The sequence below is a fragment of the Harpia harpyja genome, chromosome 5, assembly GCF_026419915.1.
Source record: "Harpia harpyja isolate bHarHar1 chromosome 5, bHarHar1 primary haplotype, whole genome shotgun sequence".
NCBI classification, from domain to species: Eukaryota; Metazoa; Chordata; class Aves; order Accipitriformes; family Accipitridae; genus Harpia; species Harpia harpyja.
The window spans coordinates 10,159,380-10,177,141 of record NC_068944.1 but is presented as its reverse complement, the minus strand read 5'-3'; the positions used below and the strand labels follow the sequence as shown (position 1 = coordinate 10,177,141).

The 17,762-nt window shown below is 38.5% G+C and overlaps 1 protein-coding gene across 6 annotated transcripts in view; it reads left to right on the top strand.

The window, feature by feature from the left end:
• The window catches only part of INVS (inversin), a 97,944-nt gene that overhangs the window by 79,170 nt on the left and 1,012 nt on the right, over positions 1–17,762 (top strand). For all 6 annotated transcript variants that reach the window (XM_052788568.1, XM_052788569.1, XM_052788567.1 and 3 more), the window contains 4 exons: positions 2,175–2,476; positions 7,077–7,884; positions 13,632–13,864; positions 14,879–14,959. In XM_052788568.1, coding sequence (XP_052644528.1) covers positions 2,175–2,476; positions 7,077–7,884; positions 13,632–13,864; positions 14,879–14,959 — 1,424 coding nt within the window. The remainder of the gene's footprint in view (positions 1–2,174; positions 2,477–7,076; positions 7,885–13,631; positions 13,865–14,878; positions 14,960–17,762) is intronic.

The following is a 17,762-nucleotide window of genomic DNA, read 5'->3' as shown; positions in this document are numbered from 1 at the left end:
TTTGTAATGAAATACAAATTTATGACCATTCAGGACAAAATTCTGTTGCAATTGTAGTGGAAAATGTTGGCTTGCCAGCTTTGTTATCACTATCAAGCTGTAACTGTCTAACTTTAGAGCCCAGATTTGGATCCTGTTGAGTCACCAGAACCTCCTGACAATTGACTGAGAGCCCTTAAGTTAGGAACTCGTCTACTTCCTTTACTTGTTCAGGAAACCTAGTCTCTCAACTTAGACAACAGTAAAACCTGGAAATTTTTATTTAGAAGATATCCTTCTTTGTAATGCAAACTGAATTTCTGACTAAATAAAGCAAAAGACAAGGGGAGGTTCGTAAGTATTCAGGAGTCTGTTAATCAACTAAGCTCTACTGTGACAATTAGGAAGACAGTCTACGAATAGGGAGCTTTGAAATCCCTTCCGTTTATTATTTCTTCGGTTTAATCTTAAAAATTAGCACACAAACAAGACCTTTTTAAAAAAATTCCCTTTTATTTCTTCTCAGTTTTTGGTCCTGAGTCATTTCAATAACTTTACAATTGGTATGTTGCTGAAGTTAATGTTTTGAGTTAATCTGCTCATCCAAAGAGTGCAGGCCACTCTGGCTTGATGGTGTACTACACAACCCGTCTCACATTTTCTTTTTTAATTACCTGAATGGAGGATACTGGTAATAGGCTGCTTGATTCTTGTGAAGAAAAGAAAATGACTATTCTGTGAATAGTAAGATCTGATTTATCAGCTCAAACGGCAGAGTAATGGCAGTGAGATCCATACTGTACACGAGACAGACATCCCCACATAGTCCAGTTGTGGAATGCCGATATTATTTGAAACTAGCCACTTTTTTCCATGCCAGAGGGAATACTGAACCTCAGGCTGCCAGGAGTGTATTTTTTAGATCAATTAGCAGCTTTTCAGGTACAAAGTTCAATCAGCTGCTTCTGCGGAGCGTACTTGATAAGATAGTACTGACAGATAAAGTTAGAGCTTCTCCCTGGCAGCTCACACTGAAATGACATATACTGGCATTGATACGACTCACAGGAACTGAGGATGGCATGCTGCATAACGAACCTGTCATATGCTGTGCTGTGAGCTAATGTGTCAACAGTCTGCAAACTATGTTGTAGCATTGGAAGCAAGTTAAAATATCAGGCAGTTACATGATATGACATTTACCACCTGTCCATTCCAACAGGAAAATTGTCACTTCATCTTACAACCAGTGCTTAATTTATAAAAACAAATTCAATGGTAGGTAGGTAGGTATGGAATGTTTGCTGTGTGCTATTGGGTTTATTCTGCTTTGTAGGAAAAAGAATTTAAAAGCTGAAGTGCAATGATATCCCACTGTATTTCAAAATAAGCTGCAAAACTTTATTCAACAGATGCGCCTTTCCTAACCTTGTCCAAAAATCTTTTTTATATCTACACCATTTAAGAGATGCATGACTTCTTTCATTTTTGAAAACCGAATGTCATAATTGCAATGGCATACTATGTGCACAAAAGTTTTTAATTCACATCTCGTATTTTCAGTATTTATCATTTGTATAACGTATACTCTGTTTATTTAAAATAATTATCTACCAATGATAAATATATACCAGCAAGTTAGTACCAGTAGCTAGTTGGTTTATAATTATCTGTATTAATTATGACACAAGTAAGTATGAAAAATAATTTTCAAAGAGATGATATCTTTTATTTAAGTTTTCTGATTTTCAAATACAGTGTATTGCATTACTACTTATATTAAAGTCTTGTTCATTGCTAATTAAAAACATAGTTATTAGTACCATATTTCTTGTCTTCTGGCACCTCTTCAAAATCCTGCTTTTAATATTTTCATTTTATTTATAAAAAAACCTAAATTTCATTGTTTTCAATGAGGGAGCGTTTTTAAACTCAGTTTAGGCCACTGCAAACTGAATGGGCAGCTGGCTGATAAGGACTGCACCGTCATTAGGCTGTAGCTGCAAGTCAGTTGTTAACTTTGGATCAAGCTAAGATACTTCAATGCAATAGGTGTCCCTTTCTCACAAAAAAGATGCTATAATCAAGGTTTTATTGTGGCAGTGTCAGGTTTCTAGAGAGGAATGTGTTCAAGTTAGATACATGCTCCCAAGATTTTGTCTTTGGAATTCTTATGGTATTGACTATAATTACAGGAAACGTGAAGAGGAAAGTAAGAGAAAAGAAGCTAAGCTACAGAAAGGGATGCAGAACGTGGAACAAAATAGGTTTCGAGTACAACAGAATCCTGCAAATCGAGAGAAGACTACCAGCATCTCACAGTTACCTAATAAACCAACCGATATACAGAATAAGAGACCTCTGTCCCTCCATGCTTCACAAACTCAACCGGGGGGAAACAGTAGAGGTTCACCTAAAGCTTGTCACAACAAAGGGACACCAAAGGAGAGTTGCCTGTCAGCAGAGCCTCAGAGTGAAGGTCATAAAATCAGGCAAGGTTTGTAATCTTTTTTAATTGTCCTGATGATCCTTTTTGTCCATGTCTGGGAGTGTTTTATATATAGGACCTGTTTCATCTTTCTATCATTTCTTACTCTTTCATTATTTAAGCAATTCATATAGGATAGAGTTAGATACAGATTCTTTTACTGTGTGTTCTGTCAACTTAAGTAGTCAAAAATACCTGTATATACAGTGTCTGTAAAAATACCTAAAATATGTGAGAACAGGTTGTTGGTAGTTGTTCTATTCCTTGCACTGTTTGGAGAAAATGAGATTAAAGATATTGGGCATGTGTGTGGGATACTTGAAGAAGGTTAATGGAGAAATGGTAACTCTTGTTTTTAAACGAGGTTAAAATGAGGATAAAATTGTTTTGAGTGACATCTCTAGCATATAGAGGAAGCTGTTCAGTCAGCTTCATTCTGTGTAAGAGGGTTCTCCTATGATTTGTCTCTGAAGTCTTCTTGTTGAGAACACTCTAGGATATTTTTTGAGAAGTGAGACTGTTTTTAGAAATTGTACTATGAAACAGCATGTCAAAGCTCTTTGTTACTTTTCTTGCCCTGCTGCACTCTTTCAATTCTGTCTGTAAATCCATCATTGATTTATCATCATTTCTTGACCATTCCTATATTAGTTTTGCAAGATACACATTTTAATAACATTTCAATCAGTTCTGACTTCAGCCAGTTATAGGAGCCCATGGCTTAAACCTGTCAAAACAGGTGATGTTAAAGCACCTTTGTTATCATTAGAAGCAAAAATTGGGTAAGTAGTTTATTTAAAGTAAATTGCAAGAACTCCTCCTCAGATGTAAAATTACTGCTAATTCTTCTGGAAGTTCTGCTAATCAGAATATTATAAAAATCCAAAAGAAAAGAAAGTCAAAGAGCTGTTCCTACTGAATCATTTTACCTAGATATCTTTAGCTTTTACATGGAAATGTCTTGGTAAACAGAATACTTGACTGTATTGTCATAGTAAAAGCAGACATATATATCTTAGCCTAACATATACTATGGTAGCTAAGTAATGATAAACAGAGGTGTTAAAAATTCTAGCAAGCTTCACCTGCATGTGTATTAACTTTATATTAATTAAAATATTCAGATGGCAAAGTAAAACATGTAAGAATAATCAGAAACAGTGGTAGCCAAATGAAAAATGGATAGTTGTAATGAACATAATGAGGAGAAATTGGTAAGTGTGGAGAAAAGGGAAAGGAGAAAGAAAGATGTGAGGAGGATCACAACAGTGAAGGGGGGAGAAGAGAAGAAGGACAAAGAAACTATAAAAGAGAAGCAAACAGCCTTTTCTTCTACTGACTGCAGTATCCATTTTTAGCCAAAATCTTCCATTGGTTATGACAATGGAAACTGCATTGCATCAGTCAGACCCCTACTGTTTCTTGGAACGAATATAATGGTTTTGCACTGAGAGAATGACCTAAGGAAGTAGGTAGTAGGTAGTCCATGGGAAACATGGGCTATAGAGTCAAACTGACTACAGAGATCAGGACTGAATTTGCCAAATTTTGTGCAGAGGATTCTAATACTGATACTTACATTTGAAAAACCGCATTTATGTTCTGTTGTCTACACTACCCTTCACAGTAACCTAGGGAATTCAAACCAGCAGCAAATGCTAGCAGCCTGTAGGTTGGACTTTTGATTGAAGGCTTCCCTGAAGTTGGAGATTTCCTGATGTAGCTATGCCAAAATAATTTTTCCATGGTGAAGGTTCTACAAGTAAAATTTTCAAGTCATATAGGCTATTGCCTGGAGATTTTTTGCTTTTCAATATATCTTTAAAAGCAGAATATAATTTCTGCAAAAGATAGAATTTTAATTTTAAATAGAAAATTATTTGCTATTGTTTATTATATTTCTTCACCACGAGTGTTGAAAATGAAGAGAACAAAACTCTTTACTTGAGGTTCCTCTGAAAACACGTAACGTGTCTAATTCTTCTACAGCAAGACCAGTTTACTTTCGGAGATTGTAAAGAAAGTCCCCTCTTGCCCAGTCCAAAAAGCCTGTGTTTGAAATAAAATGCTATTCCATTTTTAGGCATGCATTGTCTTTTTGCTATTGAAATGATGCCAGGAAAGTGGATGCAGCAAGGATTAAATCATCAAGTTCTTTAATCAGTTCTCATTAGGTGTTTTAATCCTCTTGTGACCAAAACTTTAATGGACTTCATAGGATGTTTTATTGGAATTAAATATAAATTTACATCCTGTGGGCTGTGAAAACTGTGATTTAGTTGGTGGGTCTTTTCTGATCTGTTCTCCACAGAGAAATCCTCTTTCCTATGTGTTATCTCATTTGCCTTAACTGTAGTGCAAACAGGTTAAGTTCTTTTTTTGTGCTCTGTACTTGTTATTCTCGGTCTTCCTATCTAAGAAAGTTTATTTCAACCTCAAAAGATGAGCTGGGATACTTAAATTATGGGGTTTTTTTCCATTATCCAGTTATCCAGTTGTTCAGATTGGGAAGTTTGCACGTACTATTTAAATGTCTTATGGTTGAAGTAAAAAAGCATTCTACATGCTGTACATGCAAACCAGGTAGCAGGTTTTGGTGAGTTCAGAATGACAAGGCCTTTTTTAAAAAGCTGTGTTCTTTTACCTTGTTGAGAGATCAAAATAGTTTTGTAACAGTGCTGGAAATTTCATACGTTTGAACTGACGGTCAGCCCTATACTGTTTTTATTGATGGCACTGGCAGTTTTTTACTTGGCTTCGTTGGGAGTGGTATTATGCCCATAGAAATCTTGACATCAGAAGGAATATTTTTTAAATTGTCTATTCCCCTGATGTAACACAAGAGAGAGGGGATTTCTTTCTCCATTCTGGGAGATTAAAATAATATATCAAAATAGATAAGAAATCATTAATTAAATTAATACTAGATTAAAATATATTAAAAGAATAGAATTTTTTTCCCCCTGTCCCAGAACATACAGGGCTATCTACCCATATGACAATCATGTATAGGTTAGAGTAGCCTCTCAGCCCATACTGACCTGTCACTATGATAAATCTTCCGTGTTGGAGACATCATTGATGATAATCATTAGTTTCTTCTGTGTAATCTGTTTATGTGCCATCTTCTGTTATCCAGTCAAAAGAGAATCCTGTAAAGGCATTACAGTGAGGATAAATATTGGATAGTTTCACCAGGTTTTGGATGATACAGAAGATTTTCTTTGATTCCAGTTGTCCTGGTTTTGGCTGGGATAGAGTTAACTTTCTTTCCAGTAGCTGGTGTAGTGTTATGTTCTGGATTCAGTATGAGAAGAATGTTGGTAACACACTGATGTTTTCAGTTGTTGCTAAGTAGTGTTTAGCCTAAGTCAAGGATTCTTCAGCTTCTCATGCCCAGCCAGCGAGAAGGCTGGAGGGGCACAAGGAGTTGGGAGGGGACACAGCCAGGACAGCTGACCCAAACTGGCCAAAGGGGTATTCCATACCATGTGACATCATGCCCAGTATATAAACTGGGGGCAGTTGGCCGGGGGGACGGATTGCTGCTTGGGAACTAACTGGGTATCGGTTGGCGAGTGGTGAGCAATTGCATTGTGCACCACTTGTTTTGTATATTCCAATTCTTTTATTATTATTATTGTCATTTTATTATTGTTATTATTATCATTATTATTTTCTTCCTTTCTGTTCTATTAAACTGTTCTTATCTCAACCCACAAGTTTAACTTTTTTTCCCAATTCTCTTCCCCATCCCACTGGGTGGGGGGGAAGTGAGTGAGCGGCTGCCTGGTGCTTAGTTGCTGGCTGGGGTTAAACCATGACACAGTATATCAAAGATCTCTTTGTTTTCTTTTTCCCCTCTTACCTATCCTTTAACACCCTGTCTTTTTGTTACATTTCATCGTATCTGGTCTATTTTCTCATCCTCCTGTTAGTTTCAAAACCAAATGGAAGGTGGATGGTATATGGGAGGTTTTCAGTTTTGCACTCCAGTCTAGCTTCTGAGTCATCCTCACAAGAGTGTTTAGAAGCAGTTATCACACAGCAGCAAGGGAGAAATGGGAAGGACTTCCATCAGTTGATTTAGGATGCCCAGGAAAATACTGAGAAGCCAAGCACTCTGGGTTTCCTGGGTCAGTGGGTTACCCTGTCTGTCACCATGTGCCAGGATACGGGGTGGCTAGAGCAGAAGTTTAGCAAATAAGCTTGAAACAGTGGTGGTCTGTTTTGGTGTCTTCACTGGAATGAGCAGGTGTGTTCAGGGGGCTGCATTCCTGCGCCACACAGTGAGCTGGTTTCTTTGGAGAACAGCAGTATATTCAGGTAGGTGAAGAAATAGTTTCTCCCTGTGAACTTTTTTTAGACATCTAACTCAAATGCAGTGTGAGAAAGAAAAATATTTGTAGAACAGTCAGCAAATGAAGAAGTTTGGGACTGTACTGTTACAGGCAACCATGTCCTCTTCTGATTCTTCCTGCTTACGCATTTTTTTCATTTAAGTAAATCCTAGTGCGCCTCAAAGGTAACCGACCAAAAAAATTAGAGACACAAACTATGTTTTGCTGGATCAGAGACTGAATGTTGGTTTCCATTTCTCTGTCTAAAGATTCATTGAGGAAACGCATCAAAAGCAAGTCAAGTTGTGTCCATTTCCATTGTGGTAAAGCAAAAGAGGGAACAAAAGTTGAAGTGAAACATCAGGTTGCAGCTGCTACAGAACTGGATGGAGAAAAGCACAAGGAGCACACTGTCGAGGCAATGGGTACTTGTGCTCGGAGGAGCAGAAGGCGTACTACTTCTGCTTGTAGGACTGCTAGTGTTGGAGAAAAATTAAGAGATCAAAGTCAGTCTTCATCTGGCAACAGGGACCATTGTGAAGGAACGGCTGTGTTCTTCTGCAATGTCAGTTGTACTGGTGGAATTGCGAGAAACTCAAAGCAGTGTGAAGCTGCTTCCAAAGGCAAAAGGCATCAGCAGAAATCCAGAAATAAAGAGGTAAATGATGAGCGATGTTCACCAGCTGGCTCTAGTAGACCAGGAAGTGCCAAAACGGTATTTGTAAACACCAGAAATGACAGTGTTCATGCTGTAGAACAAACTAACAAAGTGGGAAATAATGAATTAGCAAAAAAGGCCTCCCCTTTATTGTCTGCTGAGGCAGAACCTACCGGAACTGTGCCAAGAAACCCAGCAGTGTGTTCTGCTCCTGATGACAGCTTGAACTTGGAAAAAACAGGCGTAATTGGATCCAGGAATGCAGATGATCGGTTATGTTCTGTCGCATGGCAAAGTACAAATATTGAACTAATCCCTTTAGAGATTCGAATGCAGATAATAGAAAAAGAAAGAAAAAGAAAAGAGCTGTTTCGGAAGAAGAACTATGCTGCTACGGTCATACAGAGGACATGGAGAAGGTAAGACTACTGTTTCAGTAGCTAGAGAAGTGAGATACATGTAAATGTAAATTAAATTAGGCTTGCGGGCAATACGCTTTATTTGGTCTTTCTGCTTATAACATTACCACTGCTGAATCAGAAATTTAATAATCCTTCACCAAACAAGTGGAAGTAGGTTTCAGTCACTTAGAATTACATTAGTAAGTTCATAAAAAGTGCAAGGTAAGTGATGACTTAATAATTGGAGAAGTTATTAAACTTCCATTTCAAGCACTGATACTTCTTTAGAGAGTGCAGATCAACATTTCCTTAAGCCTAGAGTTCACTGCTCTTGTGTTTGTTAGCAAAATTGCACATGTAGGGGTACAGGGCTTTTCCTGAAAAGGTGTTTGTAACCAGACCCTTCACCACCGTTTAGTTACATATTTGAAATTGTATTCTGACCTGACTTTTAACTGGATAACCAAACCACAAGAGGTTTGGAAGCTTTGGAAGTTCATTGCCAAAACTTGAAGCTAACTTGAATAACTTGATTGAGCAGGAACAACTGCTGTACAGAAGAGGCAGACAGGAGAGAGTGAGATGTCCCAGGTGTTCGCTTTCCACAGCATTGTCCTGCTTTCATGAACACATGAGTTTCAACCTCAGAAATACAGTCATTCTTGATGTATGTGCTCCTTAATATTTAATTTCTTATCAAAATTGACAGGAAGAGTATGGCAGCTGTAGGTGAAGCATATATTATGTACATAATTTTTTATTTCCTATTTTTATTGAAATTTTCTTCAGTTTTTATGTGGATGTAGAAAACCATAAATGGCTGATTTTAACTAATAACTGATCTTTCCAGGTCTCTCACTAGTTTAAGTTCCATATATGTTTTAATATTTCTTAGTATTCAGTTAAAGAAAAAATAACAAGGAAATTCGTTTGAGAGCTCAACTCTCACACCCTATGGTATATTTCAGTAGTGATACAAAAATTGTTCCCCCAACCAAACTGTATCAAAGGGAGCAGCTGGTGGATGTCTGGGAGCATATAGAGTGTAGTAACATCCCTGGGAAACCTGCAAGTTTCCTGCAACAGCAGAATCAGGTCTTGATGCCCAGCTGCCTGCAGAATTAACGCTGAGTAGACCTCCCTTCTTCTGGGTCATGCTGGAAGCTTTGGTTCCCTTGCAGAGAAATTTGGAGGGGCTGTTTCTTCCCCTTGCTGTGCCAGGAGCCAAGTACTAGCGGTCTTCTAGTGCAGGGTAGCATCTGCATCCAACCCGCTCTGCATCCACATGGAGCAGAGGGGAGCACGCAGGAGCTGGAGGATCGGGGCTGCTCTCTTTGTCACGCATCCAGCTGCAGGAGGCAGCCAGCCTGGGCTGTTCAGCCACTCCAGTAACGTCCTCTGGGATGCATCAGGCAAGGCCAGGACCAAAAGTTAAGAGAGAACAGTTCTGAATACTTACTGTACAAGCCTGCTGTTTTGACAAGGAAAGATCTTTTCGCCAAGTACCACGTAGCTCTGAAAAGCTAAAAAAGAGGCGTGAGGTTTTGCTGCCTTCTTTCAGTGGTGCTTCCAGGCTTAAAAATCCCGTTTCTTACTTTGCAAGGTGGAGCGTTACCTGTGTTCCCTATTGTACGAAACACCAGGTAGCTGAGAGACAAGTTGTGGAGTTCTGAGAACTGGTATTTCTCATTGCTTTTTACAGTTAACTTACGAAGTCCAAAAAAATCTTGTCTTCCTCAGAAAGAGCTGATGCTGTCCATTACTAGGGAAGGGACACCAGACCAGACACCCCATGGTCCGAGCTGGCAGTCCATTTGTTCCTAAACTGAAATGTGGCCATTTTAACATTTGTGTTGGCTCAGCAAATACTTCTGTTTGCTGCAGCTCTTTTACTGATCAGTCTAAATATTTCCAAGCATGAGGTTGGATTTACAGTCCAGTAATATTCCAGGCTCTCTCTTCACTGTTGTTGGAATATAAAAGCTACACTGGCTTTTGTGAGTACATTCCTATTCCAGTGAAAAGTTAAAATTTTAGAACTTAGTATTTTAAATTCACTTTTTAGCCTCTCTTTTTTTGGCAAAAATTCTGACTTTTCTGTACAGTATTACCTATTTCTGTACTTCTATCATATTTGCTCTCTGTTTGCTATTTATGCATCCAGCTCTGGGGTCCCCAGTACAAGAAAGTCACAGACCTGTTGAACTTAAGCAAAGCAGCCACTTGTTCTCCCAGTGATCCACCACTTCTGCCATCAGTTCTCACTGCTGCTTCCAAATGCTATGCAAGCAGCTTAGTGCTGGCAATGTCCTCCTTGGCCTTCTTTTCTAATGTAGATCCTGAATTCTTGTCTTATGTGTTCAGATCCTTTTAGATACCAAAAGCTAAAGTAAGTCAGGAGTAGGTTAGGAGAGTATATCCATAAGTGATACTATTGCTTCTGAAGGCTATGCTGCTGTCACTTAACACCGAATTAAAATCCTTACAGAGGAGTAGGTGCATGCCATAGCTTTCAGTCAAAGCATAAAGATGTGTAGTGAGTGCTTGTGCAAATTTCCTCACAAGAACTGGGATCTAAAGCCTTGTATTGAGCTAGCTTACCTGTGTAGAAATCTTTGCATTCCATTTACGGTTTTGACTATCTAAAGATTTTGGATAGATCCTTCTAAACTATCCACCTGCTGAAAGAGCGATGGTGTGTTATCTCACCAAGAAGTGCATGCACTAACTTACAGCACTTTGGAAATTGTGGGGATTAAAGATTGTTTAAATAACATTTGTTATTTAAAGAATTAATAAAGAAGAATAAATATATTTGTTCTGTTTGCAAAACTCATATTTTATAGAACACTAACGAGGATCATAAATTCTGCAAGACTGCCAGAGAGATTAGTTTGGCAGTTCCTCCACTGTCATTTCGTTATGTCTGCGGACAGTTTACTATTGCTAGAGCTTTGATGGAGTTCATAAAGTTTGCAGCAATATCATAATGCATTTATTTCGGTGTATTTCTAGGCAGCTGTATGTGCTGACTACTACTATGTCAGTTATTCTGACACTCTTTGTGAAATACTTAATTTCCCATCCACTGTACACCAAATTACAGTTCTTATCAGGTGCCTGCTGTGTGGCTGTGGGTCCCACTCAGTCCTGTGTTTGTCTTTCGGGTCCAGGCTTGCACTGGTAAATAGCTTGTACTTGTAGAAAGGAATAGAATTATACATCATTAATGTATAATTCTACATTAGAAACACGTAGAGGTACATGCCTGCATTCTGGCATTTCTCTAAGTTAGGATTAACTACATTTGACTCACTCTGCAAATTTTATAGTCATGATTTACTTATGGAAAGTTTCTTGAGAGCTATTGTGAGCTACAACACAATGCTACTGGTCTACTTAAGTGTCTTAAACTTGCCTTTCTCGGGAAGATGTTTCAATTCCCACAGTCCACAAACTTTATAAATGTAGTCCTCAAAAGTGTATTTTAAGGTGTGTGGCTTGCCAAAGGTTAATTGCTTATCCTGCTCATTGAGGCTTACAGATCCTGTGTCTGGCTCGCTCTCTCGTGGGGGACACTGAGGCCTGTGCCATTCTCCAGGGTCTACAGTGAGTCAACAGAAGCTGGCAATCAGCTGGTTGCTGTCACTGTTGCTCTCCTGCTGGAGTCAAACTACATTTTTTTTTTATATATTATTGCTATAGGTGTACTTTGACCAGCGCTAGTTTTTAAGATTAGAGCTTCTGTAACAATGAATCTGAATAACGTTTGCCAGCTTTGTCATTCTGCACATGGAATACATGTTTCTTTTATGTGCAGTAGCTTTGTTGACTAAGCATTGAGTATTTTAAGGCACCACATCAGATTCATGGAGCATCAAACTTGGTCCCATTCGTCTTTTTGCTCACTAGGATCAGAACGATCTGTTACAGGAGAGCTGAATTAAAAAAATGTGCACACGCTCTAAAGATAACTGCCTACATCTTCTCAGTGTCAGAGCCTCACAGTTGTTTTCTTGTTGCTAAAAACTGCCAGAAGTTCTCTACAAACATGAAATCACAGCTGGGTGCAAAGGTGGAGTGCCTGTGAATGGGCCACTTCATGTATCAGCAAAGGCTTCTGGCAGTAATTACTGAATTCCAAGAGAATAGCTTAGTATTCTTTTCTGCTGAAGTATGAAACAGTTCCCCAATTGTTTTTCCTGCAGCAGTATTCACATAACCCATCCTTAGCTCAAGTTATGTTAGCAAGTCACTGTAATTGTGCCCCCCTTCACTTTCTCTCCCTCTCTTAACCCGTTGAAAAGTTCTAAGTGACGTGTTATTTAACAAAACTGGATCATTTTTTTCTTCTGTCTCTTAATAATGCTTTGGTTCTGAATTCATACAGTGCTTTGCAACTTCTAGGCACTACAGACATTTATTGGTAAGATGCAGTTGCTCCTCACATTTGTTATGTACTTTAATGAGCTGTGTAACAGTACCTGCCTGAATTCTGAAGCTCCACTAAATTAAGACTAAATAAGTTTGTCTCACCCAGCAAATTTCACAGAGGTAATTTACTGAGCTTATTGAAAGTTTAAAATTATTGAGGCTGTAACTGAGCATATCATCCCCCTTTGGCATTCTATTGTGCTCTTATTTACTCATTTTCTATATATGGCTGCTGTTTTGTTTGAATTATATAGTGCATTGGCTTATAACATATATTTAAACAATTTGTATCTGGTTGTGTTGTCTTTTGTTTTAATTTAGAACTTGTTGCAGGTGGAACAACAGAACAAAATCACCTCTTTCTCCCTCCTTCCTCATTCCCTTTACCAGGGCATCCAGTAGAAGCCTTTTTGAATGCTGGAGGGGATGATGATCAATGTGTTTTGGCCCATTACCAAACACTTACAATTAATATTTTACAAGTGTGACTCTCTGTTCATTTGTGACAGGTTTGTACTGGAAGATTCAGAGTTGATTACCAGGCCAGTTAATTGACTTGTGAGTGTGAAATGCTAATATCCGATTGAATACTTCTATCTGAGTCAAGAAAAAACCACAACAACTCCTTGTTGCTGGTGCCATTAACCACCGAAGTGGGAAGAAGGACAGATAATCTACCATTGCCCCTTGGAACAGGGCTTTGACTCCATGCAAGATCAAAGCAGCCGTGGCAAGGTTGGGTCAGGAGACAGGCAGCCTTTGAAGGGAAGGGAAAAAAAGCAAGAACAGATTGCTGAAAGCAAGGTGAAGGGAGAATCTTCAGAGGGATGGAAAGCAGCTCAGTTTTCTGTAGAGGAAATGTGCAGTTGAATCCGTAAGAGGTATATTTGGCTCTTCTCTTGCACTGATTGAGAATACAAAGTGGTAAGGCACAGGAGAGAATTTGGTGTTACTAAGCTGTGAATGTAGTGAAAATGAGAAAACAGTATTGATTATACTGTTATATCATAAATATTTATAGGTTTTGTCTTCTCTAGATTTTGTATATATTATAAAGCGGTTGATAAGCTGATGTTGGAGTACTGTAACTTTCGATACGTGTAATGCCAGATCTTTATTAGCTGTGTGAAATAATAGATGCATCCAGAATTGAACCCAGCTCCTACTTTTTCTTCTGAGCAAACATTTCTCATCCAAATGACTTAGCACATCAGTGGGAGTTCTGTTTTCCCAGTTACTCATGTAATCCACCATGTGAACTGATGCGTGGAAAGCACCGAAGTTAAAACAGGTCACCTAAAACAAGTGCTCTTCTCTTTTCTGCTCTCTAGTTACCAGCTAAGACAGGAGTTGTTTCAGCTTCTTAGTGCTAAGCGGCAGTGCAAAGAAGATGAAGACAAATGGAGACAAGAGGCAGCTGCCTTCTTCATTCAGGTTGCTTGGAAGAAACAGCTGAACCATAGCCCTCTGAAATCAGTTCCTTCATGTAAAAATCTGAAATCTATAAACAAAACCAGCTCAGCCATAAAAACCAGCAAGCAGTCCATCCTTAAGCAGATCTATGGTAATTTTGTCTTCACTATACTTCATTTGAAATAGCTACGCTTTTATTTTTATAACAGAGTGATCCCTGTATTTTGGATTCTTCTATACACTTCTTACCTAATTGTTAGGGATTTCAACTATTTATAAAAATCAGTCTGAATCTCAGGAGTTCTGGGTGATTGCATTTCTGTTTCAGGTTGAAAAAAAAAATACCTCTGTGATTTAAAATGGCTGTTGCTATAGCTGTTTGAATCACCACATAGCATTATTCCAGCACAGGTCTTGAGCAACGAAGTAATTCTGTTGCCAGAGCTGCTCACATGTATCAATGCGGAAAGAGAATAGAGCAGTTAAAGTGGGGATAGCTGGCTGTATCAATCAATGCACAGTGGCTATCTATCTGGATCATGGTTTAATTTTTTTAAGCATTGTTTTAAACCTTTTTGGGTTTGTATTGTTTTTTAAATATTTCCATTTGAAGAATATGGTCTTGTTCCATGTTAATAACTTTCTTGTTTGAAGACAGCTGGTCTTCATTTGAAGAGCGAGATCATCTTTTCTGGTAACACTGCAGTGCTTTGCGCTATGCCTGAATGTGCACAGTGCAAAGGAATGCATCTTGAGGAAAGGGTAGAGGAGAAGCATTGCTTTTAAACCTTGCGTTCCTTTACAGTGTGGATCACTGATGGAGTAAGGATGTGCTAACTATATGTGCTTTACCAGTTGATAAGTCACTTCTATCATGGCTCTGTAGTTTAGATAGATAGCCAAAAATGATTAAATAAAGAAAGATAGCAATTTTCTTTTCCTTCTTTTTTATAGCAACTGCAAGATGTATTTTAACTTTAGTTAAAGTTCAGTTGTGGTTATCACAATTTTCTGTCATATAGAACATCTCATGAGTCTCCTCATCATAAATGAGAATAATTTTTAGGACAAAATAATGCTGTAGCCTACTTAAAATAGTTTATAGCTATACGTAACCACATCTTTATGTGAATAAACTCAGAGCTGTTCATATTGTTTGTTGAAGGACGTTCTCAGGAAGGCAAAGTGCATCAGCCAACAAGACCTCCTTCTAAGCTGAAACTTTCTGATGTGCAGCTGGTCTCAGGTAGGACATACATACACATTTTTAAGAATACTTTAATGTTTACATACATATGAGATTCGTTTCATCTTAGAAAAGAAAAAAAATCTGCTCAAGAACCGAGATCTCATATCAAAACACATAACTACCACCAAACTGTTGTGATTGCACGTTCTTTCACTACTTTTGGACTCATTTGAGCACTGCACTTTTATGTTGAATCATTTATATGAAAACCAATTTTCATTGGGCTCTTACTAGGAAAGACCTTAATATAATGGACTTGTACAGTGAAAAGCCAGTTAACATTCATCTGTGGTTAAAATTGCTTACAGATGCTCATACTTTGGTTCAGCAGCACAAATATTTACTAGCCCTATAGAAGGAAAGAGACCAGATTTCTACACCTGTCAAGAATTTACACATCTGTTCATTTGAAATACACGGTTTAGTGCATAGACAAAAACTTGAAAATCTGAAGTTACTGATCTGATCTCTGCCCTTTCTTCTAAAAGAGCATAATGGGGTTCCTGTGCTGTGCACAGAGCCTCAATTAATTTCATAGAATTTTACTTGCAGTAAGTTTTAAGGCTCTAATGAAATCATACATTTATTTGCTGCTAACTCCAAAGCCATGTAGTCATTACCAGGTCTTACTTGGCAGAGCCTTAGCTCTGTTTGCAACTGAAATTTTATGTATGGAACTGGTATTGGGACAGGAGGGTTGGCACGATCAGGACTCTCAAGCCGTGCAGGCAAACAGGATGGGGCTACACCACGTAATACAGAATAGCGTTGAAGAACACAGATTGTAAAAGTATTATCAAAGTCATTAAAGGCTGGAACTTTTATGCATGTGGCATTATTTGACAGCTTAAAAAATGAAGTTAGAGTACATGGTCATTTCTCCTACTACTTCTTTACTAAATGCCATTTTTAAGACTTTGTCACTGTATGATGCACTGGCTCGGGGATGGGAGCGATGGTAATGTCAGCCCTTCGCCATGTGAAGGTTTAGTGCCTCGTTGGACATTTGGTCTTTGTGGTTTTATCGCATGTAGTTCAGAGGCAGGCCACAGCTAGGTAGCAACAAAGCAAATGCTTCACGGAGACAGTAGTTCAGATAATTTGCAAAGGGAAGCAAAACATATTTTCCAACTAGCTTAACAGAACTCTAAAGTCAAAGAGAAATCTGACAGTAGACCTATCCTTGAGTTTGTTAGCACTGTAGATGAGTTTCTGCCTCAGTAACAGACAGAGGCTTTTTAATTCCGCTGTTTGAAAACTGTTTTAAGAGGAGGCCTGACCAGACAGGTGTTTGATTGCCACCTCTTCATGTAGACATTAATCTAAATTTTAAAAGAGCTTTAGCGAATAATGCTTCTTCTCGTTTAACTTTTCAGGACAACAGATCTCCCTGTCTTCTGAAATAAAAAGGCTTTCTTTTGAGGTTTGAGTGTCCTTTGCTTTCATAACTTGGTGACGAATAGGATAGTGATAGGAACTCTGCCCAGTTCCTTTAGAACACTACCTACTTTTATTCACCTAATAGGAGCTCAGGGAACTTTAGCCCTTACTTAAAGACAATAACATGTTTTTCATCTGACTGCCTTTGTGCATGACAACATTACGTTTGTTGGAAAAGTTCAGAGCTGTCAGTGGCTAATGCCAGATACTCTATTTCTGACGTAGGTGCCTGGAGTAGGTCAGAATAGACTGTTCAGTTTGATTCTTCTCTTGCAGAAGGTACATCTGGGAAGGTGAAGACTGACTGTCAGCCCTAGTTTTAATGTTCATAGAGGTAGTGAAAAAAGCATGCAGTGACAAATCTGTAACAAACGGGAGACTGACACCAAACTCAGTTAACTTATTGGCATAAGCAGACTTTGGAGTGGACACACAGAAGGTATTGAAAGGAAATGTACAAGTCAGCAACAGGGGGCAGAGAATGACAGGTTGAATAGGAGTGTGCAGTGGGATGTACAGACGCTGGGTAGGTGCTTCAAAATATTCTGGCAAATAAGGCTGTTACGATTAAAACAATTTGGAACCTGAAAGTTGTTCCTTTTTCATGTATTTTTTTATTAAATAGATGGCTTTTGCCAATTTAATAAATGGCATTTGAAGAGGCTCTCTGCAGCAAGTCAGACAGATAAGCCCTTTTTTTGTTTAACTGTGGACATTGAAGTGTGTTTATAAGTTGTGAAGGAGGTTTTGCAATTCTTGGCATTAGAAAGGTGTCCTTAAGATGAGCTGGGTTCTCCCCCTCGAAGTGTTCAGATTTGCACCTGGGGTGACCTGGCTAGAATGGGATAAAGCACTGAAATGTTCACATCTGATCTCTACAAAACTGGGAAAGGAAAACATGCATATTGTTTGTAGCACATTACAGTAAATAAAAACATTGAATGAGCCCAGCCCTTCAGCCAGACTCAAAACTGAAGAGAATGGTCAGCTGACATTCATTTCTGCTTTCTAGTAATCTAGAGTCCTCACTTTAGCCCTGGACTAGTTTCCCCTACTTTGTAGAAATGACCCAATACCTAAAGTTGCTAAATATTGCTCAACAAAATCTCTTGCTGCTTTTCAGCAAACTCAGCCAAGAGCATTGATTTAGTGACTGAACTGTCAGCCTGGAAACCTTCATTCGTTTATGAGGGTAAATCTCAAGTTAAGCTCCATTATTACTGTCTGCGTTAAACACACGCAGTTGCATTCTACGTAAGCTGTACTGAGTGCCACAGAAACCAAACTCTATTTACAGATTATCAACAGCAAGGTGTCAGGAAAAAGGCACGTTCTTTTCCTGGTGGATTCATTTTTTACA